Raw genomic sequence first — 26,571 nt, 5'->3', positions numbered from 1 at the left:
TCTTCCCAGCTCTCCCTGACGTTGACACACGCAGTGGACCAGCCTCAGCATGTCCTGCTCTGCTAGTGGGGCCAGGGAGGGTTATGCTGCTAAGGCATCCCCTCCTGTGACAAAACGAGCCCCTAAATATCCAGGCGTCTTAAAAGTCAGCTGCCTGGGGAGGAGGTGGGAAGAGAGGTGTAGGAATGGTTGTCTGTGGGTGTCCTGCATTGTCTCTTGCTACGGAAAACCCTCCTCTTTGTGATTTTATGAATGCCATGAGAGAAAATTTTCCCTCTGCAAGACTCTTTTTCTAAAGCCTCTTCTGAAGACTCTGTCTCCCCAGCAATGCAGGATCTTTAAAAGTATAATTATATTTTTTTAAAAAAAAACACCATGCTATTTATAAATTATTCTATATGCTCTCAACAAAGCAAGTGCCAGACTGCACTGGCGGAAAGCCCACTCCCGACTTCTCCTTGCTCGGTTTAAAAATGCAAATAACATTGCTTCTTTTATTTTTTCCTAGCTACAACAGCATGGGGGAAAATCACAATGCAAACTCTTTCCTGGAAAGGAGCGAGAGATGAGGGGAACGTGGCAGCCTGGTACAAGCGAGGCGTGGGGAGCGGGATGCAGACCTGAGGCACGGGGAGTGGGATGCAGACCTGAGGCATGGCGACCAGGAGCGGCTGGGATCGTCGTCCCTCCTCCACTGGCATGCGTTGCCTGCATTCCCCCTTCCTGCCCTCCAGCCTGGCCATGGGCAGAAGGCAGTGGAGGCAGGCAGTGGTGGCCCTTCCTCTTGCATTTAAGGCTTCTCCTGCCCTCTCTTCCTTCCTGCTTTCCTCCCCCAGCCCTTGGATGTGCAGAGCTGAGTTTTGAAACGTTTCAAGGAGTCGGAAAGCCCCGAGTCCCAGCAGAGCAGCGAAACACTGTCATGATGCCAAGCGTGGTCCCAAAGCGTCTCTGATACCAGGAGGCAGGGTTTTGCCAATCAGATATTTAAAGGGAGCTATTGCTAGAGAACATGGCAATGGTGAGTAAGAAGGAGTCCAGCGTCTGCTCTGCCTCCCCTGCTATCATCTGTCTTTGTTTAATACCCATAAATAGCATTTATGGGTATTAAATAAATAAATAGCATTTATTGGTGGGTAAAAAACTCTCTGAGGTACAAAGGGAAGGGGGGATCATTAGTTATTTTCAGTTGCTGAATTTGCAAGCTGTCGTGCCGGAAGATATTCGCTTATTATACATCATGGTACATATTTCATGCAATGCATCCAGCAAATAATAAAGAGAATATTTATTTCTTAATCTGTTCTCCTCCCCCATGCCGCACGTTATCTCTGGAAGCCTGACAGCATTCAAAGGGCCGAAGCTGCAAAGACCCACCTCACGTCTGCTCCTGCTGAAGTCAATGCCACTGATAGTGGTGGGAGCAGGCTCAGACCCTGAGCGATTTTATCTGGTACAAGCCTGCAAAGGTAATGCATTAAAAAGCTGGTGACCTGCTAAATGTAAGTCAAGCTGTGACATAGCGGTTAGCTCATGCTGAGGTCAGCGCTGGGCAGGTTGCTGAGTGTGAAGTTTCAGATGAAGGGCACTAAAGCTCTATTCATTAAACGGTTTTCTGCAAACATAATTAAGAGATGGTATCAGTGAGCATCACTGCTGCAAGCGCCGCTGTCGCTGCTGGGTAAATCTCAGTGCGAGTAAGAGCACTCGCAAATCAGAGGTCCCTGGGCCTGCGACAGGACCCCGGTAAATCACCAAAGCAAACGAGCTCTGTGGGTGGGTGGGCTGGTGCTGCTCCTGCAGATGTCAGTAGGAGCGATGCTCCGGGCAGCTGCCTGTGGCGGCAGGCAGGAATGCTGCCTCGTGGATGGGCTTTCAGCTGGGACGGGATCCGCTGCTTCTTTAACACCCTGGTGTGGGTATGGGAAAAAGCTCCGGAGGCTGGGAGGCTTTGAGGTAAACCAAAATGGATCCCAAACACAACGAATTCCCCAAATCTGGGAACTGGGGAGGGGCAGGATTAGGGCCACTGGGATACCTCGGGATAACTGAGGGCTGCAGCCCCACTCCAAATGGCTCCAGTTTGGTCTCTCACACTATAACGCAACAGGTACCGAACCTTCCAGCCCCCGGGGGCATCTGTATTTTGGGGCAGCTGTGCCCCCACATGGGTGGGCTTGCTCTTACACTTGCCCTGGGTTTCCCTGCTCCCCCTCGCCCTGCCACGGTGTGCACAGCACCCTGCCAGTAAGCGTGATGAGTGGTGCAAGGGCGAAGGCTTTTGTGATCATGCAACTTTTGGAGAATACCCCCTTTTTTTCTTTTTTATTTTTTCTTCCCCTCCTCCTTTTCCTTTGCACTGTCTTCTCTTCCTTCCCCCCTGGCTTTCTGTGGCCTGTCAGCCCAATTTCCCTCTTCCCGCAATTCTTACTTATCTTTCTTGTGTTTTCTCCTACTCTTCCGCTCCATCTCCATCCCCACTCTCCCTCTTTTCCCTGGCTGGTACCTCCCCATCCCCTCACTCCTTCCCCCCATGCACACAGCTCTCCCTGCCGCGCTTCTCCCCCATCCCCATCCCCATCCCTCCCCCATCCCATCCCATCCCCATCCCATCCCATCCCATCCCCATCCCGTCCCATCCCATCCCATCCCATCCCATCCCCATCCCCATCCCCATGCCTTCCCCATCCCATCCCCATCCCATCCCATCCCATCCCATCGCGTCCCATCCCATCCCATCCCATCCCATCCCCATCCCTTCCCCATCCCATCCCCATCCCGTCCCATCCCATCCCATCCCCATCCCGTCCCATCCCATCCCATCCCATCCCCATCCCCATCCCCATGCCTTCCCCATCCCATCCCCATCCCCATCCCTTCCCCATCCCATCCCATCCCATCCCCATCCCCATCCCATCCCCATCCCATCCCATCCCATCCCATCCCCATCCCCATCCCATCCCATCCCATCCCCATCCCCATCCCATCCCCATCCCATCCCGTCCCATCCCATCCCATCCCATCCCATCCCATCCCCATCCCCATGCCTTCCCCATCCCATCCCCATCCCATCCCATCCCATCCCCATCCCATCCCCATGCCTTCCCCATCCCATCCCCATCCCCATCCCCATCCCCATCCCATCCCATCCCATCCCATCCCATCCCATCCCCATCCCTTCCCCACCCCAGCCAGCCCCAAAGGGTTCGGGATTCAAACTGGGGCTGTCCCAGAGCTGCCATCGCTCATGGAGGGGCTGGGCTGGAGGTCTGAGGGACGAAGGTGACCCGTTTGGGTCCAAACCGACCCCAAAATGAGCAGAAAGAGTAAAACGAAGCGGGGCGCCCCCCGCTGGGGGAGCCCCGGCGCCACCGCCCCCCCGCGGGCCCAGCGGGCAGGGGCGGGGCCGCCCGCCCTCAGCCCCGCCCCTCCGCCGGGCCCCGCCCCGCCCCGCGCGGCGGTGGGCGGTGGCGGCGGTTGCCGTGGCGATGGCGCCTTGCCGGCGGCCGGTTGGCTGTCGGGCCGGCTGACGGCTGGGAGGCGGCGGGACGGGGAAGATGGCGGCGGCGGCGGAGGAGGCGGCGGCGGCGGCGGTGGCGGGGCGGCGCTGAGGAGGCCCGAGGCGGGCTGAGGAGTGGCGGGGCGGGCGGGCGGGGGCCCATGTGTGGCGGCGGCCCCCCCCCGCCCCCCACTACCGGCGGCGGCGGCGGCGGCCCCTTCGCAGCCAGGCGCCGCTGAGGCGGCTCCGCGGGCGCAGAGCGAGCGCGGCCCCGGCCCGGCGGCGGCAGGATGAAGTTCGCCGAGCACCTCGCGGCGCACATCACCCCCGAGTGGCGGAAGCAGTACATCCAGTATGAGGTAGGGCCGCGCCGCCTCGGCCGGCTCCCCCGTGCCGCTCGGCGGGGAGCGGCGCTGGAGAGGGGCTCGGCGCCGGGGGTGCGTGTGTGCGACGCCGGCCCCGGTCCTCCGTGTCCCCTCGGGGCAGGGCGGTGGGTGCCCGGGAAGTGCCACCCGAGCTGCGCGGGTGTCCTCCGGCGCATCCCGGTGGCTGGCCGTGCAGAGCGGGCGCGAGGCTGCTCCCCTGCCCGGCGGCGGTGTCTGGCGGCCGGCAGCTTCCCGCTTGTTTTCTCGGCGGGAGGACGTTGGCAAAGCGACGTGTTTATCCATGGGGGAGAGGTTACGGCTCCGGCCGTCCCCCGGCGCTTGGGACCACTCGGAGGAGAAGCGCTGGGTGGCCAATGAATTAATTAATTGTTGCCTGTAACCTTTTGGTGTGGGACAAAGGTCATCAGAGACGTGAAGCCAGCGGGACCGCAGTCCGGGGCTGTGCAGTGCTCTGCTCCCGGGCATCCCCTCCGGAGCCCGGCCGCAGCCCTCGGCGCGGCCCTGCTGTCGGTAGCAGTCATTTTTCAGCACCACCGCCAGTTCTCTGCACAGGCAGGCAGAGGAGGGGTGACTTTGAGAGGCAGCTCTCAGCCTCCATCCGCGGCTCCCAAGGGCGAGACCGGCGGGCGGGCGGGCTGGGCAGCACCCACCACCTTCTCGCTGGAGGCCAAGCCTTCCCTTCCTGCAAGCGTTGCCCTGTGAAGGGCCACAGTCTGGTTTGGTAATGCTAAGGGCTTTACCTGAGTGACTTGAAACAGGGCAGTAAACCTGGCATCGGTTGCCTTTTTTTTTTAAATAAGGCTGGTGAGGCTTTGCATCTCACTGTTTCATACTTAATTTCAGGTGAACCACTTGAATCGGGACATTTATGAACACTGTTTACACAAAGTTCTGCTACCTTAATAATGGATTATTTGCAGAATACAGCTTTTCAGTTTTTATTATGCCAGCTACCTAAAGGTCACACTGATTGCTTAGTTTCAGATTTGTCATAGTGGTGCTTGACTTCAGTTTAACTACATGAAGCTGAAGGTGGTTATTTGTAGTAAAACTATTTCCTTATTTCAGTGTTAGCAGTAAAAGTGGTTGGTGCCAGTGATGTCGGTCTTTTCCACAAGTAATAATTAAACCTAGACAACGGAAAGCTGATTATAGGAGAGCCATGATCAGCAAAACTTCTTGACTGATTGAGTCAGTCTAAACCATACCACATTTGTTATCATTTGAAGGCCTGTATTTTCCCTCTAGGGCTATAATAGCAATTAATTTCTAGTATCTCTATTAATCTGTCTGCATTTGCAAGGAAAATTACATTTATCTTAGCTTGCTTTGTTATAATGTTGAGCTTGAAAAGTTTATATCTGTCCTTTTGACTGTTCCTTTGTTTTCCTTTACCTGACTGCAAAGGAATGGATATTTAAATAAAAACGGCAGTCGGATTTGACTTTAGAGCAAAACTGTGATCTCCTTGAATTATGTGGAGAACTAGATGACCAAATAATGCATCAGTCTTTGAGAAGGAGGAAAACCATTGTCTCGATAAAATAAAGTGCCAGCTTAGTTCTGCATCGTGTCTCCGATGGGTTATCTGTGCAGGAGTTGTTTTCTGTTCCTGGAAACAGAAAACTTGCATATCTTCCTAAAATAAGGTTTGAAGGTGGGTTGGAGGGGAAGGCAAGGAGGAAATAGAAGAGCAAAAGATTTGGCTGCATGCTGCCCAGACAGATGTAGAGGGAGGGTAAAGGAGACCCAGTGAACTATGACACCTTGATTAATGTGTGAAGAACTCTGCTGCCTATCGGCCACTGTTTTCATTATAGGAGGTTAATTTTCAGATGTTTTAACTAGGGCAGTACTATTATGTCATTCTCCCTTCCCAATTTAAAATAAAGGTAGATTTCAGTAAAAACTTCCATCAAGTTGTTACTCTTTCTAGACTTCAAGTAATTTCCTCCTTGGATAGATAGCTTAATGTAGAGTGAATTAAAATAAAAACCCCACCCTCCTTTTTAGTAATAAGTTTCAAAACTCTTTGTTTCCCTTGCTGCAGCTGGTTGAATGTGAGTCAGCCTCCCGCTCATGCATATTACAGTAATGGAATAGTCTGGCATTTATTATTCAGTAACTGGTGGTCGTGTGGGTGCGGTGCATAAAAGGCCAGCGCTACCTCGGTTTACTTGTTGATTATACTTGAGGCAAAAAGCATACAGCCCTCCTTTGTCAAGAAAAATTCTGAGTTACTGATTAGCAAATGTAAGGCCAAATGCTGCTTGTGTTACTTGCGTGCGATATTGCTTACAGTATGCATCATAGTAAAAATTTTAAAAATTGTTTGTATATTTAATAGCATTATAATGTTTCTTCATCTGACAGTTTATATCTTTTCCTTCTTGATTAAAACAGTCATCAAGCACTGTTTCAGAGTGAGAGATCTTGTTATGTAGGTTTTAACTCTGAAAAGAGTATTCCTGTTTCCAGGGGCTTCTCATGTCAAGTTCAAGATGCTGATGAAAGGACTAGAAGATGGTATAGAAATTGCTTTCTTTAAGTCATTCTGTATCAAAAAGCTTACATGTAGTCATCTTATTTTTCTACCCTGATATTTGTAGTTATTTCCATTGGAGAGCAGGTGACTCATGCAGTCAGACGGCCCCGAAATGTGGTAAGACCCAGGTAACTTGTGAGATCCTCACCAGGTGATGTGTCTCGGGTTTGATGGGATGTGCAGTGAATGTGGCTGGGAGGAGCTTTGCCTCGCATAAATTGCCAGTCAAACTAGGAGGAGGGTGTAATCTGTTGCTGATAATGCCACGAAGAAGAATGAGACTGTTGTGTTTTGAATACCTAAAAATGTAGTTGCACTTTCAGATGGTCTTTAACAATATACAGTCTTCAAAGTTCTTATCGTTAGGGTAATCTTTTCCCTGCAACAAAAATCTGTTTAAGCATTACAGCTGCGCTTGCAGGAAGTATGGAAGTTGCCCAGGTTTAGGGCAGATACTCGGTCACTGGAAGAGCTTTAGAGAGAGAAAAATCCATTCACTTTCTTTAAACAGGCAAAAAGAAGATATACTTTGATAGCTATGGCTTAGATTCTTATTTTCTTTCAGCAAAAGCTCTGCAGTGGCCGTTACTGTCCATCTACTTGGCTTGTAGAAAAGAGGAAAAATGATGACATGCTATTCTGTTTCGTTCAGCTTTTCGCAAAAACATTTGCCATAACTGAGTTGACATGAGCATAGAGCTTTACACAAACCTTAATTGACTTGATTTGACTTTCCATTACAGATTTCCATTCTAAAGATTGCATGAAAGCATGCAAATTTTATGTCACATTTACTACGCAAACTCCGTTCCCAAACGATGATTCTTGAAACCTAATTCAGTGCAAATGATCAGGAGGGCTTTACGTGAGGACCAGTGGCAATAATGTAATACATAATCCCAATGTAAAGGGACACTTTTACTGTTGAAGTACTGAGTGTCATTATCAGGCTACTCCCTGGATGTGATTGAGTTTAAAACAATGTATTGACAAACACTTAATTTGTGGAAATGCTTGTTAATTATGTTAAACATTAAATATTTTAAACAACTTTGGTCCTGATTTCAATGTCTGTTGTCCGAAAACTTCCTCTTTGTTCTAAGTAATGCTTCAAGTTTCTGTACCCGCTGCCTTCTCTGTGCAAAGACCGCAGCAGAGGAGAGCAGCGGTTTTAGGGGGGTGTGCCAAGTCCGTGGCATGCTGGCTGCCTCGCACAGGTACCTGGGCACTCGGCTCCCACAGCTGCATGGTTCTCACTGTGCAACCAGGCAGTGACCTGTGGATATGCCCTGACCCCGGCAGTGGGAGTGAAAAGGTTTGGTCACCTTCTTTTAGGGGATCTGGCAGTGTATCTTCTGCAAAGTTAGTAGCCTTTTCCCAGCCAGTTAAATGACTGCTGCGGCATGCACTGCTTCAGTGCACTTCTTGTCTTAAAACCTTAAGTTTTGAACCATTAATTTACTTTCAGTTCCTTTGGTGTGAAGATAAAATACGAAAACAAACAAAATCTCATCTTTTTGTGTCAGACAACAGAATTCTCTTTTTCACATAGTGAGTACTGAACAAATTAAGGTAACTATTAGACGAATTTCAGCTGATGCTTTTTTGCTAAGAGCGTGCTTCACTGCATTTAATGTGCATTTTTCGATGCAGTGAAATTGTTGGGTTGCTAGTCCTCTGTCTATCCACAAATCATGCTGCAGATTTCCTTTGCTCCCGTGCCTGTCTCTGGAGTGCTTGTAGGAGAAAGAGGAGAGTGTTGCTCTGTCTGCTCAGACTTCGAAACCTAGGTGTACGTCTGCATGTCTGGCTGATGGAAATTCAGTGGAGTTTTACAGTTGGCAGATGGCAGTTTTGTTTCAGTTAATCTGGCCTGAATTTGTTTATCTGGATGCAGAAGTCTGATGGTATTTTTAAAGAAAAAGTGCTTAATACCTTTGGAATTGCAGCATCTGGGGAAGAAGGACAATCAGAACAGTTACTACAGGTACAGACTTCATGGGAGAGATGGGTGAAAGGTATGAGCAGGTGACTTCCCTTCCTTTTTAAGGATACTCCAGCTTTTAAGTACTTTTGCCTTTGGAGAAGAGAAACAGGTTGCTAAGTTTGAGAAATCATTTCTCTGAGACACAACCTCCAGCAGGAAGTAGATGGGGAAAATGAAACTGATAGCTGAGGTAGCCTGCTTGCCTTCAGGGGGTCTCTTCCAGAAACAGGCTTTCAGTTTTTGGGAGGTGGCCAATTCTGCTCATCAAACCCTGCTTCATGATAGGCAGTTCACACCCAGGCTTGCCACCTCCTGACACAAATCTGTTGTGCTATTTCACTATTTGTCCTTCTGGGTGTTAGCGGACGAGCTTAGAAGAGCATAAGCGGTTTGAAAGCTACTCGTTTAAAACAACGGTTTTGTTCAAGCATTTTAAGGGTTTTGTCCTTGAATTTGTTCACTGTTAAGGTTTGACAGTTGCATTTTTAAGTGTGTTTTCTTTCTGCCTTTTTTTTTGTTCTGTGATACACATTTATACAAGTTTACTGCAGGTGCAAGGTGTACCACTAGCACAATTTAAAGTAAGGAAGTAACCCTTTTTGTCTAGTTTAAGGGCAGAAAGAGTAATTCTTAAACATTTGAAGTTGACAATGATGTATAACTTTTGGAAACAATCATTTCTAAAATTCTGTCATCTAGAGGACTAAATACTTTAGGTGTGAAGGAGCACCGAGCCTTTCTCTTTCAGGTTATTGGTTTACTTTATATAGGTCAGGTAAGCAGTAACAAAATCTGCTGCCCTGCAGCTGCCAGATTGTAATATGTCAGCCTGCATGGGGAGAGGTCTGCGGGACGACTGACACCTTCAGCTTTCAAGATTGTTTAGTGCAAGACCATCAGTGTTGTGGTCCTTTTTAATTTGTTTTTTAAAATAACTGATAAAACCAGAGATAGGAAGTACACTGCAGGTTTACCTCTGGGTGGGTTAAGGGATGGAGTTCTTACTACAGTGACTTTCAATTTCCTGTCTCTTCAGGTTTGTTTATGCTATGCTGTGTGGTTGTGGTTCATGGAAAAAGTTGCAGGTAGGCAAGAATAACAAGTGGGATGAAAAAGGAGGAAGGCTTTTTGACCACTTGATGGATGGAGGCAGATCGTGCACTGCTGGGCAGTGAGTCACGGGGGGAAAATTCCTCCCAGTCTTTGGGAGGAATTTAAAAAAAGCACCGAGGGTAGAGGAGAGCTGGGCTGCCAGAACGACAATCATTCAGCAATGGCTCAGTTGGGAAAACAATTACGCAAATGACCTTCGTTGAGACCTCTGTGGACTCGGGAATCAGACCTTTGAGAGATGTCTGAGCTGCTGGTGTAGCCTGTCACCTAGGATATCTTGTGATAAACAGACATGTCCTTTAGACCTTATATTTACTTAACAGGATCGTAACCACCATGTTATAACAGTGCTGAGTTTCCAGCTGCTGAGCTGGGGGTTTTTGCCTTGAGGGTATTAGGGAATTTGTTGTTTAGGCTGTGATGTTTTGACTGGGGAGGAGGACATAGATGGACACACAAGATGATAAATGCAGAGGTGTAGAAGTATAGGATATGTTGGGAAGCAGGCAGAATAGACAGGAACTCAAAAGACCTGAATGACTTCTGTGTGTTAGATTTCTGTGGGTTCAAAAGTGAGGGAATAAAATCTAGTTTTTGCAGCAGCTGTATGTGAAGCACACTCACATTCAGTACATGCATTAAGATGCCTGTCTTTATCAAGTGATGCGGGGTGTGTGTAAACAGATCACTCAGCAGTGGGAATGGGCCCTTCCTCGTGGCTTCTAGTTCCAAAATTATGGTTCAGTCTATTCCTTCAGCCATTGGTCTGAATTCAGTTTATTTGATGCTTGCTTGCACTTGTGATGTGAGAGAGAGCAAATCTTTAGTCTATGGCTGGAATAATACCAGCATCTTAATAACTGTCTGAAAAAAGGCCTCCTGAAAAGGAGCTGCAAGTGATGAGGTTTCTGATGTGGTGCTTCCCTCCTGGCTCTGGTAATGGAAGGGGTTACTGTTAGGGGTGCTGGGTATTTAGCTGTAGGACCACCTTGCCTCCTGGTCCTGCTGCCTGCACTGCCCATTTCTTGCACCAGCAGTCTGAGCGTGGGTGAGTGGCTCGTTCCTGTGGTCTCTGGGAGGCAGCTCACAGTGCCTCTAGGACGTGAAGACCTGGTTAATAATTCTGTCTGGTGTTAATATTGTCCTTCAGTTTCCACCTCAAGAGAAGGCCATCACCCCGGTTCCCTGATTTCCTTCGTCATGTTGTCTTCAGCATTTAGAATGTATGTGTATTTCTGTACTCCTATATAACAGCGATGAGAAATCCCTGAGGCTGCTTTTCCTCCATTTGCCTTGACAAACTCCTTTCTGTGTCACGCAGCAGTTCTTGGTGTTTTGTGTTTTGTTTTTTTAATGTAAAACCTTTAACATCCTACCAACCAGGAAACATTTTGCCAAAGGAAGATGTTGAAAAATACAGTTGGAAGAATTTTTATAGATTAGTAAGGTAACAGGCTTTAGACAAAGCAGTCAGTAAACGTGAACTTGTGTTTCTCTTGTTAACAGAAATACGTGTGATAGTGTTGACATCACGTTCCATAGCTTTCTGTCAGTCTGGATAATAAAAGGGCTTTAATTGCTTTTGTTTTCAAACAGGCGTATCAAAACAATGTAACTTTTTTTTTTTTAATACTAACTGTATTCCTTGTTCTCTCCCTCTCCCTTGCAGGCTTTGAAAGAGATGCTATATGCAGCTGTGGACCAGGCCCCTTCTATAGAAGGTAAGCAAATTGTAACCGAGAATCATGTTTTTCTTGGCATTGGGTGCTGGACACATAGTCCTGCTACTTTTCTGCCCTCAGTCCTCCTAAATTGGTAAACTTAATACACTGATGGGCAAATGCCTGGCCTTTCACAGCCTGTGTGCTATTTTTGATTGTTAGAACTCTTTGTCCTCTGTCATTAGGACAATAAATGTCTTTGTATAGTTTGGGACTTGAACAGCTGGATTCCTCTTGCTTATAAGGGCATTCACTGGTGGAAGTGTTTTCTTCATCACTTGAGAATAGACCTTTGTTTTCCTGTGACAGCTAGCCACTTTGGGAGATAATTGTGCTAGAGATACTGGTTCCTGGTTTGTTACTGGTGATTTGAACTGGAAGAGTCTCATCCTTTCGTTCTGTGTGCTCCCTGAATGCTGTGCTACCTCTCGTATGTGGACATGAGTATATTTTCTTGTTTGCATGTGTTTATTGCCACTGAGTGATCTAGATTATTTTAGTACAGCATTTGGTTTTAAGCTCACTGATTTTGAATAGTTTAATTAAGTGATGATCTGTGCAAAATTTCTCAATAGAGCCCTTTACTTTCTTTATCTTTCTTCTTCCTTTCGTTGCCTTTGAAGTACTGAATAGTTTTTGCCTTTATGTTGCTTTGCTCCCTACTGTCTTGCCCTTCATGTGGATTTCAAACTGTTTTTTAACCTCCTTACTGTTATTATTTTCACTTTTATTGCAGCGCAATGTTAATTTCACTAACCTCTTTGAATCCGGTTCCGGGCTTCTTTCTTGCATATTTCTAGAGCAGAAGAACAACTGCTGCTTCTAGTGTAGTCAGTTGGCTAAGATGAATAATGCTAGTCACTATTAATGTTAGCTTATTAACTACTTTCTTTGTGTTGATTAGAATCGGGAAATTAGGTATGACATAGTTAAAATAATGTGGAATATTAATTTGTTTGATTTAACTCTACCTGCTCTTTGATTAGAATTTGGAAACAAAAACTGCCATGGTTAATAGACTAAGTGTGTGTGTGATGGGGCAATCTTTCCTTACACTCTTCAGAGGCGCGATCTAAGCTGAAAACTTTGTAGAAGCAATGCTCAGACAGGTATAATTTTTAGGTTTAACCTGACACTTAGCAGGCTGAGTCAAGTGAGCAACTGATTTTAAGTCAATCACCCTTTTCTCTAAAGTGCAGGCCCTAGAACTAGATTTCTAAAGGTTATGGTCCTAGCATCATCTAAAATATATGGGTTATCTTTGGAAAACTGAGGAAGACTTACCAGCAATATACTGGCAAAAGACAAAAGTCTCACTTTATTTTTTTGAGTGGCAAAATTGCTTAAAAACACCCACAAACCTAGAGGACCTTTCTCCCCAACACCATAAAACCAGTTTTCTAGCTAAGAGGAACTAAAGCATTTTGTGTAGGCTGAACTGACTATCTTTATTAAGTTTTAAAGACAACTTACTAATTTTGTTGAAAATCCAGCATTAGTTTTATGAAGACTGGAGCATTTACAAGCCTTTTTTTTTTCTTTCTTTCTTCTATCCATCAGTTTATTATTGACAATGGGAGCAAATAGTGTCTGTGTTAATAAAATTTTCTAGTCTAATGTTTGAACATGACTTACAGGGTTTTGCTTGTGATACCTAGAATTTCAAGGTGGGCCTTGAGTTGCTAGCCGTAAAACTCCAAAGTGTTATAATTCAGCATTTTGATTTCTTTTTTTCAATGCTTGTGTATATTGATGTTCTGTAATGTGCTGTGATGTTTGTGTGTAAAGGTATTTGGCAAAGGGAGAGAAGGTAAAGCATAAAATGGTACAATATTATATTTATGCTCTTTTAAATGTTAACATAATTTTAATTTGTGGTTCTGTCTCCTTTGATGCTTTCAAAACCTCAACAAAAGGAAAATAATGACTTAACATTGTTCTACTTACGAAAAGTGTCTTCTGTTAATTTTTTGGGGGATTGGGTCTCTTCCTCTGTAGAGAACGGAGTAGTCCAAACTATTTTGAACCAGTCATATTTAACTCTTGTGTTGCCTGATCCACTTTTAAGTAGAGAGCAGCTATACTAATTCCTTCACCTTCTGTTTGTTAAGTGAATGTGAGTGTGTGCATGGTGGTTGGATTTTTTTAAAGTTTGTTTCCAGTGTGTTCTTTCCCTCTCTTTTTCTCTCTGCTTAGAGTCTGTTTTGCTTTTTAGTCTCTGGGTTCCTCTCTGAAAATTGCGCATGGCTCAGGATGGGGCCAGGCTATTTGTGCTGAGCTGCCTGTATTGGCAGGTCTGCTTGAGCCGGTGGATTCTTCTGCCATTGCCCATAGGAGTGCCGAGGTGACAGAGGGAAGGCGGATGTCTTTCCATGAGCTGCAGCTTTAGGAAAGGCTTGTACTGGAAATGGGTCAAGACTAGGTATTTCTCCACCCCTTTTGTGTTGCTTGCTTTCTTCTCCTTTAAGCCTTCTGCCTTTGTTCATAGAAGCCTTAGGCCAGGGTTAGTGTGTGACTGCATACAAACTGTGCCCAAAACACTGCTCTAGTCCCGATCAGAGGAGATTGAGCAAGTTCCTTGAACTTTGGGGGGATGTAGCAGCTGTTGTCAGGGGCTGCCTGTTGGCCTGCATGCTTTCAGTTTAATATGGATTTTTGTGATGGATACTTCTGTGTTATTTTGAGCTTAGCACAGAAACTACAGGAGTGTGCTACTGAAACCCAGCTTCCCAGTATGAGCCTAATGTAGTCTCATTTTAGACTGGTCTAACTAAAATCCATTTTCTAATTGATCTTGTTGATCACAGACACACTGTAGATGTGCACAGTTGGTTTTGATTTACCTTACATGTATTGTAAAGCTAATCTTCGGTTAATATACTGGACTGAAGAAAAGGGAGTTTTGTATGCCAAAGCTGAGGCTATTCCTAGTTTTCATTCTGCTTGGCTGGATGTGTAATTCAGGACTTGTGAATGAGTTTCTTAGACTTCTGCCGCAGGCTGCTTACCGTATCAGTTGGTAAAATTTGTATACATACAGAAATGCTTTGTATTGCTTAGTAGTATGCTGGAAGCATTTTGGAAACAAACAAACAAACAAAAGGTGCTACCCAACCAAGGCATGTTGTAAGTAATAGGCAAGGCAGGTAATAGGGGAACCATTAATCCATAGCTTTCATTGGAATGGTATTTAGGTAAACAAAGCTAACTTCAGAATGACTCTCAAGCTCTGCGACTGATGGTCCTAGTGCTATTTTAGTGGACAAAGTGTTGCTGGGAAGAGGATCTTGGATCTAAATTGTGCAGTTTTTACTCTGCTGGTTATCTAGTTATATGGTGACCCTTCTCATTGTGCTACATTGAATCATACCTGTGTCCATCGGCTTGTTCCTATTTTCAGGTAACAAACACAGACTGTGATGTTAAACAAAAAACCTGTCAAGGCAAAATGATAGGAGGAGAAGGTATATAGCTGTCCCCTGACACTGTTGCTGGGTGCTTTGGATCCCTGTATTTCATGAGAGTTATACCAGACTGCATGTCTCTCTTGGTAGCTGATAGCTGTACACATAGATTTCTTTAATCTGTTCAAAGATACGATTTTTTTCTCCTTGTCTGCCTACTTTGTAACAATGGTTTTCTTTATGCCAGTGTTATTCTTCCAGATTCTTAAAATCTTTTTACAAGGCTTTCCCCTGATGAAACTGCACCATCCTTCCACCTGAGCAACATCTGTACAAAATTAGTGTTTAGTCTCTTAATTCAGTCTCATACACATCATTGGAAAAGTATCAAATGATGCTTGATTCCCAGCTGTATGATGGGACTTGCTTGAATTTCTGGAGAATTCTTTGATGTGTGTTTGCTTTGTTAGCTGTTTGTTACATGCTGCTTACTGTTACTGGAGCAATCTGGAAGAATTGATGCTGTCATGATGTTATTCTCAGCTTCTGAGTCCTCGTGGCACAGCAGGAAGGCCTGCATACAAGGTCAGTGTGAGCAGGCACCCTTCCTTGACCCTGAGCTACCTTTAGGAAGAAGCTGTGACAATTTAGAGGTGAAAATCTAGCGTAGCGCTTGTTATCTCTGAGGCAGAATGTGTAGTATCACAAAAGCATGAAATACTGACCTCACCATGAGCATGTTGATTTTTTTTGCGTTCCTTGTTCCTCCCAATGCTTCCTGTCCCATTTGTCACCTAAGTAAAACGGGTTACTGGACCACTGTTGCTTGGAGTCCTCCTGATTATTCCACTTGGTGAGCAGATGTGTCGGCATCTCCCCAAGCTCCTTACGATGCAGCTCTTCTCAGCTGCAGAGGAGATGAAAGCGTGGCTGTAAATTATTCATTCTGATTATCTGCTCGAATGGACAGGGTCCACTCTAAATATTATTTCCTAGAATATTTGTCTTTCAGATATTGAAATTTAACCTCCCTTTAATACTTGTGTAAACAAACATTGTTGTTGTAATATCAGATGGTACAAGAGCGTTCTGTTGTATCCTCTTATTATGGAGATTATTTATTCCGCTTAACCCCAATCCTGAATTCCAGTCACACCTTTTGAACGAAGATCACTGCTTGTCGAAGAGCTGTGTGGGGCTGGAATTTTGTAACAGTGCAGGAGTGGGGAGTAGGGATGCTTTGAGATAGAATTCAAACCCAAAATTAGTAGGTGACGTTAAAACAACATTTGATTGGTAGGGGAAAAGCTTTAGTGGTAATGGAGATCCTCTGCTGATACTTGTAATCTGTATGGTCACCTATTTACTTGCACTGGGTTAGAAAAGCAAGAGGTGCAAGTTTGGGACATCCTGAGGGTGTGTACTGGCAGTGTGTCCTATGTGGTTACACCCTTGTTTCTGCTTTCATTTGTAATGCACTTACCATGTTAACTGACAGCTACAAATCTGTAGTTTGGATTTATTTCTGTTACTAAATAAATAAAATAGCATTCTTTAAGGTGATAAGTAATCTTAGTGAATAAGCAGGGTGTGGGAAATCACATTCTTTTTTTCCAAAGGAAGTTATGAGGCTGACAATTTTCATTTGTTATATGCAGACATGCTTTGTAGGGTTGATCAAAAGCTTATGGTTTGTGTGTATATATACAGATGTCTTCTTTTTATTTCAAAATAAACATTTATTTCCAATTGCATAAGCTTACTTTGTAGTGGGCTGAGGTTTTGTTTACATGGGAATGCTTGAGGGAGTCTTCAACAGAACTGCTTCACATCAACTACCGTGAAGCAGCCACAAGCAGATTAATGCTTTGTCTCTATTTCACTATGTTGTTGCACACCCATAAAGGACATGGGGATTGGTGTCCTTCTGAAGGATGCATGTGACTGAAGGTTGGTGTCCTACACCCTAGATGCTGGTCCTTGATTCTGTGCAGGTTGTAATTCAGTCTGGAGGCCTCCGTATTTATAACTAGTCTGTAAACTCAAAAAACTCCATAATCCCATGACAGTCCTCTTCTCAGTTGGAGACCTGATGCTAAGTATTGGACTAGCTACAGAAAAATAGGTTACTGGGCTTGTTGAAAATGTTAGCTTCCAGAGTGTGCAAATAGTGGACAGGAGGACCTGGCTGCATATTAGCATTTAGAGAAGGAGGTGATGTCTGGTTTCTCTTACCCTAGGGCAATAAAATTTGAAAGGTAAACAGTGCATATAGTTGGAGTAGGGTGCAGAGTAGTGTGAGAGAACAGCTGGATGATCACCAAAATATTTGGAGCACAGATGCCTATATGAAAATGTAGAGTACTGTGTCCTCATGTAAAAGTCATTTTGCTGTCAAAAGCAGTACAGTGTTCACAGCAAGTCAGCATTGAGACTGACCGCAGTGCTTGCTTTGTACCAACGCATGCCACTTTCTGTTCATTCAGAGTAATGCAGACCCACCTATGCTCTTGATATAGTAACTTCCTCAGAGGTGTTGAGGACCATTGAATTCTGCTTAACCATTAATTAGTGTATGTGGGTGTGAAATAAAGGTCAGGTAAGGTACAGAGTGGGAATGATTGAGAGTAACTTGTTGATAGTGCAGACAACTGGCCAATATAAGTTTTGATTTTATTACTGTCACATAGGCCACAAGTTCTCAAGTTGTGGTATTGGAGTATGTTCAGCACTGTCTTGGCAGCAGGGAGCAGCCCTTGCTGCTGCCCCTGGGGGCTGGTGTGCTGAGGGTCCTGGCCTGCGCGCAGCTGCTGGTTCCTGTGGGCTGCAAGTTTGTATTTTTGCACCTGGCTGTGAACTCTTTCAGTTGTTAGAAACTACTTGCTCCAGAAAGTCTGTGGGAGAGTAACCCTGGTGCTCTCTAGGCTGGGAGACCTAGTGGGAGACCTGGTGGGACCATGCAGGGTAGCAAAGAGGGTTGTGGTGGGAAGTTGTTTAGCAGGTTGATTGTGTAGATTACTGCTTCTTTCTGAAGGAAGCTTGTGATTGTGGTTGGTGGAAACACTGGACTTTCTCACACTTTCCATTTACTCCATTGTCAGCTCCTGGGCTGATGTGCTGCTTCATCTGTGTGCACAAGCTGGGAAGCTCGTGTTGTTGCTGAGCAAGCCTTTTTTCCTTTTCCTCTGTCTTCTGATGTGTTCTGGGTAACTTCCTCAGCAGCTCAAAGAGGGTTGAGGCATTCACATTGGGTGAAGAACTTGAGTCCTAAGTGTACCAAACAGTATAGGTTCAAGGCTTAGGGATGGGCAGTTAATTGCTTTGTAATTTTGTTCTGTACCCTTTTTTTCTTTACTTAAGCATCCTTTGGTATTGAGTATTAAGAGCTATTAAACCCAGGATAATTGAAGAGCTGTATGTAGCTCAGGAGGTAATAGTGAAAGCTGGACCTGGTAGTCAAGGCTGGCCCATGTGAAAGGGCTGCACATAGAGGCAGGTTTCTTTTGCAAGTCTGCAAACTGCTTATCAGTCCAGCTGCAGGAGGGCTGTAGATGATTCCTTAATGATGTATGTAGGGTAACAGCAACATCAGAAATGCTCAACTGTGGCTTCTTTTTCTCTTTTTCCTTCCTGCATTTGCTTTCCAGTAATTTAAAAATGCCAGTCTGTTACCTTTTTAGTGGTTAGAGGAATTAACTGTGCTCGTAATTTAACTAGTATGTGCCAGGTTTCATGTTAGTGGTCAAAACTTGAGGCTGGAAAGTAGAAAAAGATTCACAAAGCTGGAAGATTGACAGACAGCCGTGCCTTCAACGAAGCACTCCTGAGACAACAGCAAAACATCAAACAGCGTTTTGGCTGTAGACATGAAGAAGCACTGCACATTTATATACAAGAGGCCAGTATTTATTGGTTTGTTTCAAAAAAAGACTGCACTAGACATCTTAACAGCAAGATTTAGTGTGTGTGTAGGAGGCAGCCTCAGGGTTTCTAGTCATTCCTTTGGAGCTGTATTTGAAATAGGTGATTTGAATTATTAGACAATTAAGATTTTGGATGAGACTATAGCTACTTGGTGAATAATGCAATATGAATTAAATTTGATTGGTTTCTCTGTCTCTTTAAAAATGCATGCTGTGGGCAAGGGAATGAGCAGAATATCCCTGGAAGGAAATCTCATTCTTCTACCTCGTAGCTGCTTGTAAGATGCCTTAGAAAAATGGCCAACCTGCCAATACCCCATGGAGTCCTGATGTCTCTGCGTGATGCAGTGGAGGAGCAAAGGCTGTCCCTGGGCACCCTCCTGCTAGAGCAGTCCTTTCAGTTGTGTTACCTTAATCTGCTGTGAGGCCACACCATGCAGTGACTATCACAGTAATGGTCTCTGAACATGAGAAGGTCTGTCTCTTTGATTAAGTAATTTTAAAATTAGCAAGGATGTGGTGAAAAGTCAACCCACTCCTGGTCATGTTTCTTTTTCCTGATTCCTGAAGTAAAAATGAAGGCTAGTTGCTTATTTCACCTGTTTTGTTTACAGCGTATCTGTAGCCTTGCAGCTTGACCCTTTTTTAGTAAAAGTAGATAATGAATTCATTTTAAAAAGTAATTATGATTTTTGTAAATACATAATCTTTAACTTTAGTTACAGTGTAAAACTGCAAAATTACAGCACCTTAGTTTTACAAAGCCACAGTTCAAAAAAACTTAGTTCAAAAATATATTTTATCCCATTTATTATATGGCCATTTAGTTAATAAATGTATTTTAGATTGTTTTATGCTACTTTTGTTGAGTGTGGTAACCCTTTTCCCCTGAAGTAGTACAGCCTAGATGTAAAAGTCCAATCCTATGGTTCTGTTCCCCTGTGAACTGAGAAGGGGTGTAGCTTCAAGAAAACCGCAGAGAGGTAGAAAGGATATATTACTAACGCATGGTACAGCAAGAGTACCTAAGGTTCCTTAGTTGTAGTGCAGCAGCACTGTGAGTCAGTGTTGTGTATGTTCAGCTAAAAATCACAGAGAAAACTGTGTGAAAATACAGAAATCTACTTTTTAAAGTAGTTATTGCTCTGTCCAGGAAGGTGACCGGCATTGCAGTGGGCACAGAGTGCCACTGGGACCATGCAAAGCCCACGGGTGAGCACACCCCAGCCTGCGCGTTTGCGGGCACTGGCTCTTGCATTGTGCACTCAGCAGGTCAACTTCCCCTCTGCAGAGGGGGAAGCCTTGTTTATCTCCTACGAGATGGAAAACCAATTTCTACTTCCTGATGAGAAGCTGACAGGCTATTTGACTTAACAAGAGAGGCAGGCAGTGTGATTGGGAAGAGGGAAATTGCATGCCATAACATACCAATATAAATGCAATTTATTTTGCATGTGCTATATAGCTCCAGGCACACATTTTGGGGCGTGTGAGAATTTTTTACATGCTGAAATGTGAGCTCTCAATAGCAAAAAGAGGCAAATTTGGCATCCAGACTGTGTTTATAATCTTGGTTTTATTTTTACTGTAATTGCTTAGCATGCTTTTATAAATGCTCCTAATGTATTTGTGGGGCAAAGTGCAGAGAAGCTGAAAAGATCAGCGTGAGTGAGCTGTTAACTTGGGATCTATCTTGTCCCACAGTTGCAGACTTGTTCTGACATGTGGCCAAGGCTGCTATTCTGGTACCGCCTTCAGTGGTGTCCTGTCCCTGCGCAGCTCTCCAGGACAGCTCTGCTGAGCTCCTCGCTTCTGCTGAGACGGAGCAGTTCAGTACCGACTAGCCTGTCTAGTTGTCAGGCCCATAATGTGTCAGCTATAGGGAAAAATGGGCATCATTGGTCTAAATCCCCATTCTTTTTTCTCATTGTTTCCTATTCTAGCTGATTGATCATTTATATGAATTTGTTCTTTGTATTTTTAATGCTGTGTGTCAGGGCATCGGCTGCATTTACAGTGTGGCTGCTAATCTGTGAATCTAGGTATGCTTTTTAAAGGCAACTCCCTTATGAGCACAGCTGTAGGAGTGAGTCACAGGCAATGCAGTAAAATGGGGTAATAATGAGCAGGATTGGCTGATGTACCTATAAGGTAAATTCTGTAAATAGGTTGATGGAATTTGGCTTGTACTTCAGTGTTTTGGTATGCCTTTGTCTTCTCTAATCAGAAGTAGCAATTGGAAAGCAAGGAAATAAATAATCTGAGAGCCTGATACGGCATTCCATGTTACTTCATAGTCTTTCGTATATGCCAAGTAGTTCTTGAGCTCTGCGGCAATCCAAGGCAAAGGTTCAGTTTCTGCCCTGCTCAGCCACGGGAGAACACAATTCTCCATTAGAAGCCTGGGTCAAGGCTTGATTCTGCTCAGACCTTGGTAAACACAGGTGCAGGAAAACATTTCTTGGAAGTTCTGTGTCCTTTTGAAACCTTTGGGAGGTTACAATTCACTGAATTGCCTAGAGACAAGAAGGCTTCCCAGAGAGGGTAAAGGAAAAAGAAAAGTCAGAATGCCTTTTGCTTTTTTGTGATCGAACTGGGTTAATGTCAGTGCCCACAAGTGATAATTGTGTATATAGAAGCTGCATTTGTGGGTTTCAGGTGCTGCAGGTGATGCTCTTAACACACAATGTTCATTTATGGTATAGTTTTAATTAGTAGGATGTCGGTAAGACTTGTTTATTAAAAGTTCATGTTTCACAGGGTAAGTTGGTCAAATATGGATTGTGAATGAAATTTTGAGCAGTTGGAGGCAGGGAGGTTAGAGACAGGATGCCAAGCTTGTAGGGTTTGCCACACCTGATCGGCCCCATCTGCTGTAATGATCCTGACTGTAAGGTGACTGCTGTTTCTGGTGAGCACTTCAGATCCTGCAAAAATACCCTGCATCAGGTGTGACTTTTAGCAATACATCAGCAATGGGGAGCCTGCCACAGCTTTAGTACTGTTCTCTTCAGCAGATGTCATCTTTATGGTGAAGCCTCAGAAACTGAAGGACCAAGAAGGATAGCGAAGGGAAAAGGTGAACAGGTTCATCTGTGTGCAGCCAGCCTGCCAGGAGCTGGGTCAGGGCTCGGCCCCCGGCTCTCGGAGGGGCTGCAGCGCGGAGCGGAGCTTGCCAGGCTGCTTTTGGTTCCTGGCTCACGCTTCTGTGTACATGTGGACACTGTTCTTCCCCAGCTGGTGTCTTTGGCTCTGGTGTTAGCTGCACCCATGTCTTCTCACAGTGGAAGATGAGTTTGCTGCTGTCAGTGTTAAATAGGACTTTGAGCTTGAGTCTCAAAGGCTCCAAAGGTACTGACAAAAGAGCTTTCAAATCTGCCCCTCCAGTTTTAGAAATCCAAATGCTGCTCAGCTAGAATTGATCTGTACCAATTTCCCTTTCAGTTTCTTCTGCTTTCAGCCAGCTCCTACAGATTCAATGCTGGCCTTTGTTCTCAGCTGATTGAGCTGGGTTGATGTGGCTGCATGCTAATGCAATGTTCTAGATGGAGCAGATGTGCACCCGCTAGCTTTCCGGCTGAGGAGGAATTCAGCCTTGGAAGGTGCGTGATCTGGGCTTGGACTTGCCTAAGCACAAATCCGAGTAATGAATTAGTCATCAGACATGGAATTCATTTCCCTGGGGACATGGAGAGGGAGGCTGGTACAGCCCAGCTGTCAGTCAGGAATTGCTGATGCAGGAACCCTTGTCAGCTGAGAAGGTTCCCACCACCCCTGCTAATATAGTAAGGCTAAGTTGCCAAATCCTTTAGTTTGGTATTTCAGTAGTAACATGAGTGCTTTATAGTGTGTGCTTAAAGGCTTTGGTCTCTTTACCTAACCTGCATAAAAATGTGTTAACTGGCTCTTTGAAACCAAAGGCAGCAGACCTTAATCGTGGCAACTCCCCAGTCTCCTACACGCGAGGCAATTTTACTGAATCCTATTTATGTGGTAAGCAGGGTATGCCAGAGGGGTTTGCCATCCTCCATCCATTTCAGGAGTGATTTCATGGTTATTGAGGTATATGGGTGACAATGGGGTGAGTTTGGGAAGAGATGTTTCTGTTCCATCACCTTCCTATCCTTGGCAACAATTCTCATTTTCTTTTGTTTTTTTCCTTTCTTGTTAGTGTTCAACTGTAGCATGTGGCTTGTAGTGGCTGGTCTCATGTATGATAATTATCTTTTAAGATGTTTGGAAGCTTTACCTATCAAGTACGGAAGAGAAAATATGACATTGTGTGCTCTTTCGTACATAACTAGATCAATGTCTGTTTGAGATTTTCACTTATGTGCACCGTTTTATACTTTAGAGTGGGTAAAAAAGGCTAGTGTGGGTATTCTCTTCCTGCCTTATGAACTTCCCCATCATAACTGCCACCTACACTGATCCTTTGTAGAGCTGCTGTTATGGCTCCTAGCTGTATTTTTCTGTTGTCAGTGTCTCTGTGTCAATTTTTCTGTTACCTTTGCTGGACAAACACCATGTGCAATAGCAGATAAATGAGTGATTCTCTGCTGTAGTGAGGGGAAATGGCACAAGAACCTCAAGATTATGGTTGATACTGCAGGCTTTTGAATGATTTTTTTTTTTTGAATACAGAATCTTGATGCCAAAGCTTTCCAAATACTAGCTTCTAGTTTGCCTTAACTTTCTGGTACACAAAGGCTTGATTTTTATGAACTCCTATACTGAATTGTGCTGGAAGTGCAAAATTAAAATATTGCAGGGAGGGTTATTCTGAATATTGCAAGAAGCTGGGGTTTACATGAAACTGCACTTTATATTTGCGCTCTCTTCTCTGAATATTTTGCAATTACTTCAGCAAAATCATGTTGGAGTTTGAAAATGGTCTTTTTGTCAAAGCATAGTCTAGGGAATGGAAGTGTTCAGTTTCTGGTGCTGTAATGTTGCTGTATAATCCCTTTATACCAATTACAGGAGATCCCACTTGAAATATTCTAATTTAAAAAAAAAAAATAGAGGGGAAGAAGCTTAGACATAGTGTCAAATACCACAGCATCCTTGAGTTCTCTTGCAAATACCCATCAGACCTTACAGTCTTTGTGTGGTTCTGCTGTCGTGAGATTTTTACACAGAGGAAGTAAACCCCAAACCTCTCAGAATATTGCCTGATGTCAATACAGGTTTTAATCTTTTAGGAGTAGCTTGTAACTGTAATCCAAAAGAGATGGTATCATTTCAATTAATTTTTTTTCAGATGAAAATATTTAGCTCTAATGGAATGGAGAAAACTGCCACTGTGAATTCTCTTCCCATTCTTATGTTTACTTTTTCCAGCCCTTTGGCTAGGCTAAGCCAATATGCCTTAGACTGCTTGAGACCTGCCGTTTTGTCATTCTCTGTGTTTTTAATTTTTAAGTTCATTTACAGAAATCAGCAAAAATGAGGAAGTGCTTGAAGTACTATGCTTAGTTGCTTGAGTGTTGTGTTGTGTGTGGTCAGAGTTGGCAACTTCTCTGTTTAAAGTGTTTGAGTCTTATTTATGGATTCAGATTTGGTTTGGGTCATCATTTGGTCATGCTGTTCTGTTTTTAATCTTTCAAGACTTACATTGGTAAGAGTTTTTAATACTAAGTCCTACTTCTGATTTTTAGTTAGACTTCACTTCTGCTGTGTCAGAAGTGAGCGCAGTTGTTTTGCACTTGCAGCTTCTGGATTACACAGCACTAATTCTTGCTGTTTTGCATAATGTTGCACTGATCTTTGTTGGAAAGTTAATTTATCTAGATCTTCAGTTTTCCATGTTGGAGCATGACAAGAGGATATTTGAACTGAAAACAAAGGCTCAAATGGCTATTTGAAACCTAAACAAAGCAGGGAGCATGCCATCGGAGAGCGAGTTGACTGGGTTTTATCCGGTGCCTCTCTTGTACGACACGCTTGGTGGAATTATTTGTTGATGGAGAGGAAAGTTCATAGTTCGGTTGCAAAGACCGTGGCTGTTTCTGAGAAGAGGCGGAAGAGAGGAGGCAGCATCTGCTCTCTGGTTACGTAGCTCTGCGGTGCACTGCGTCTGCCCACCGACCTTAAATTAATCTTCTGTGCTTTCTTTCAGTGTGTGGGAGAAATTATCTGTTCGGATCCCAATAAAAAGTGGCCTATTTAATAAGCATTCTGTACATATATTTATTTACAAATATTCTTGATCTTTAGTTAAGGAATCCAGCTCTGTTACTTGCTGCTTGTTGCTCACTTCCAGGCTGGGGAGTCTGCAAGAAGATCACGGACTGCAGAATTTGACTGCTCTGCGCATCTGTCTGTTTAAAACAAGTAGTTTTGCAGCTGATCAAAGCGGGAGGATTATGCTGCTGCTGTGGAACTAAACTGGCGAGGGGGGATAAATGGCAGTTCTGAAGCAGGCCTACCTGAACTGATGGGCTCTTTGTTGTCAACAGGATAATGTGAATAATTTGTGTGGTTTTGTTTTTTGTTTTTAACAGAAGTGTTGTTCATTCTGTTGGAATATTTACTCTTGCATTTCAAAGCCCAAACAACTGGGTTATTTTTAACCAAAAGGTGTATTGCATATAGTTCCATATGCAGTGCAAAGTTTATCTTCACCTAGCCATAAGAAATACAGGGCATCCTCTGTGGATGTGGGTTTTCAGAACACTTTTCTTATAAAGAAAAGAGGGATTTTGTTTTGCACATGTGTATTAATAGTCTGAATGTAAAACCTGCATGGAGACTGTTACGTCTGTTTTATTAAGCAGTATATTTATCCCAGAAATGGAGAAGTATATAAAGCTAGCAATATGTTACAGATTACAATTGCCTTTTGTGCTATAGGTAGGCAGTGAGGTTGTGTCTCTTCTCCCCATGTGTTTCTGGTTTTATAATTTACCAGTTCTCACCTGTTTAGGTAGCTATATTCAAAGGCAGTCTTTTTGCTTTCTCTCTAATACCGCTTTTTATTCATCCAAAGTGTACCTGTATGTATAGTAAGTATTTGTTATCAGCCAATATAATCTTCTTAATGTAAAAAGAAATAGCTTTTAGAGCAAATACATTTTTTCATGTTCTTAAGCATTTTCATTTGTCATTCATTTACAATCAATCTATGGATGTGAATTTAAAATGATTTGCAAAAACCTCATTTTCCTAGGTTAAGTTGAAACTCATGCAAGTCTTGAAGTTTCTGTGTTCTGTTAATAATAAAATAAATGAATAGCACAAACTTTGGTCTAGTGGTTTAGGAATTCAATCTGCTGAAGTGCTGGCTGTCTCTGTCCAGAAAGAGACAGCTGAAGAACTAAACCAGCTGCTATTAGCTGTGACCTCTTCTTTGTGGGCAGTGAGGTTCTTGTCTCTTCTCTTTCATTGTTATTTTATTTCAAGTTAGGAAACCAGTAAAAATTGAAGACTTTCCTGTTAAATCAAGAGTAGAAATACGTCAGTGTGTCAACTACAATCTGTTTCCAGTTACTGTTCCTGTCAAATTGGTTGCATTCACAAAGTACAAGTAGCATTTGTGATATCGGATCATTTTTAATGGCAGATTTTGTTTAATAGCGTTCTTGTGTCATTTCATTTTTATTCAACCTTTCTCCTTACTGCTTAGCGAGGAATTTTATGACTGAAATAGGAGTTGGTGTCTGATTCTTTGACAAGCTGACTTTGAGTTTGGCTGTATCTTGCTTTTATAGACTACAATATTTCCTTTATATTTTTTTGATAGCTAATTTAGTGTCCAGTAACTGAAGATGCTTGTATATTCCGTACAACGTTAGTGCAAGAGTTTGAACTTGGATTGTGTGCAACTGCTGGGGAGCCGAGGAGGAAGAGGAAGAAGCGAAAAACTGTGGTTTGGTTTCTGGACAAGGAGTGAGTTCCTGCAGAAGGCATGGCACTTGGCAAGGGGAAAAACCAAGATTGATGGCGTTGAGCTATTTCACTTCTCGCGTTCATTAAACCTTGTAAAACTGTTGGA

At 44.0% G+C, this 26,571-nt stretch overlaps 1 protein-coding gene across 1 annotated transcript in view; it reads left to right on the top strand.

Annotated features, from left to right (window-relative positions):
* Window positions 1-3,585: 3,585 nt before the first annotated feature.
* The window catches only part of XPR1 (xenotropic and polytropic retrovirus receptor 1), a 115,918-nt gene continuing 92,932 nt past the window's right edge, over window positions 3,586-26,571 (top strand). The window contains exons 1-2 of the mRNA XM_072866667.1: window positions 3,586-3,855; window positions 11,197-11,248. Coding sequence (XP_072722768.1) covers window positions 3,787-3,855; window positions 11,197-11,248 — 121 coding nt within the window. The 5' untranslated portion in view covers window positions 3,586-3,786. The remainder of the gene's footprint in view (window positions 3,856-11,196; window positions 11,249-26,571) is intronic.

Source organism: Ciconia boyciana, chromosome 7 (assembly GCF_034638445.1).
Source record: "Ciconia boyciana chromosome 7, ASM3463844v1, whole genome shotgun sequence".
Lineage (NCBI taxonomy): Eukaryota > Metazoa > Chordata > Aves > Ciconiiformes > Ciconiidae > Ciconia > Ciconia boyciana.
This window is presented reverse-complemented; position numbering and strand designations above follow the sequence as displayed.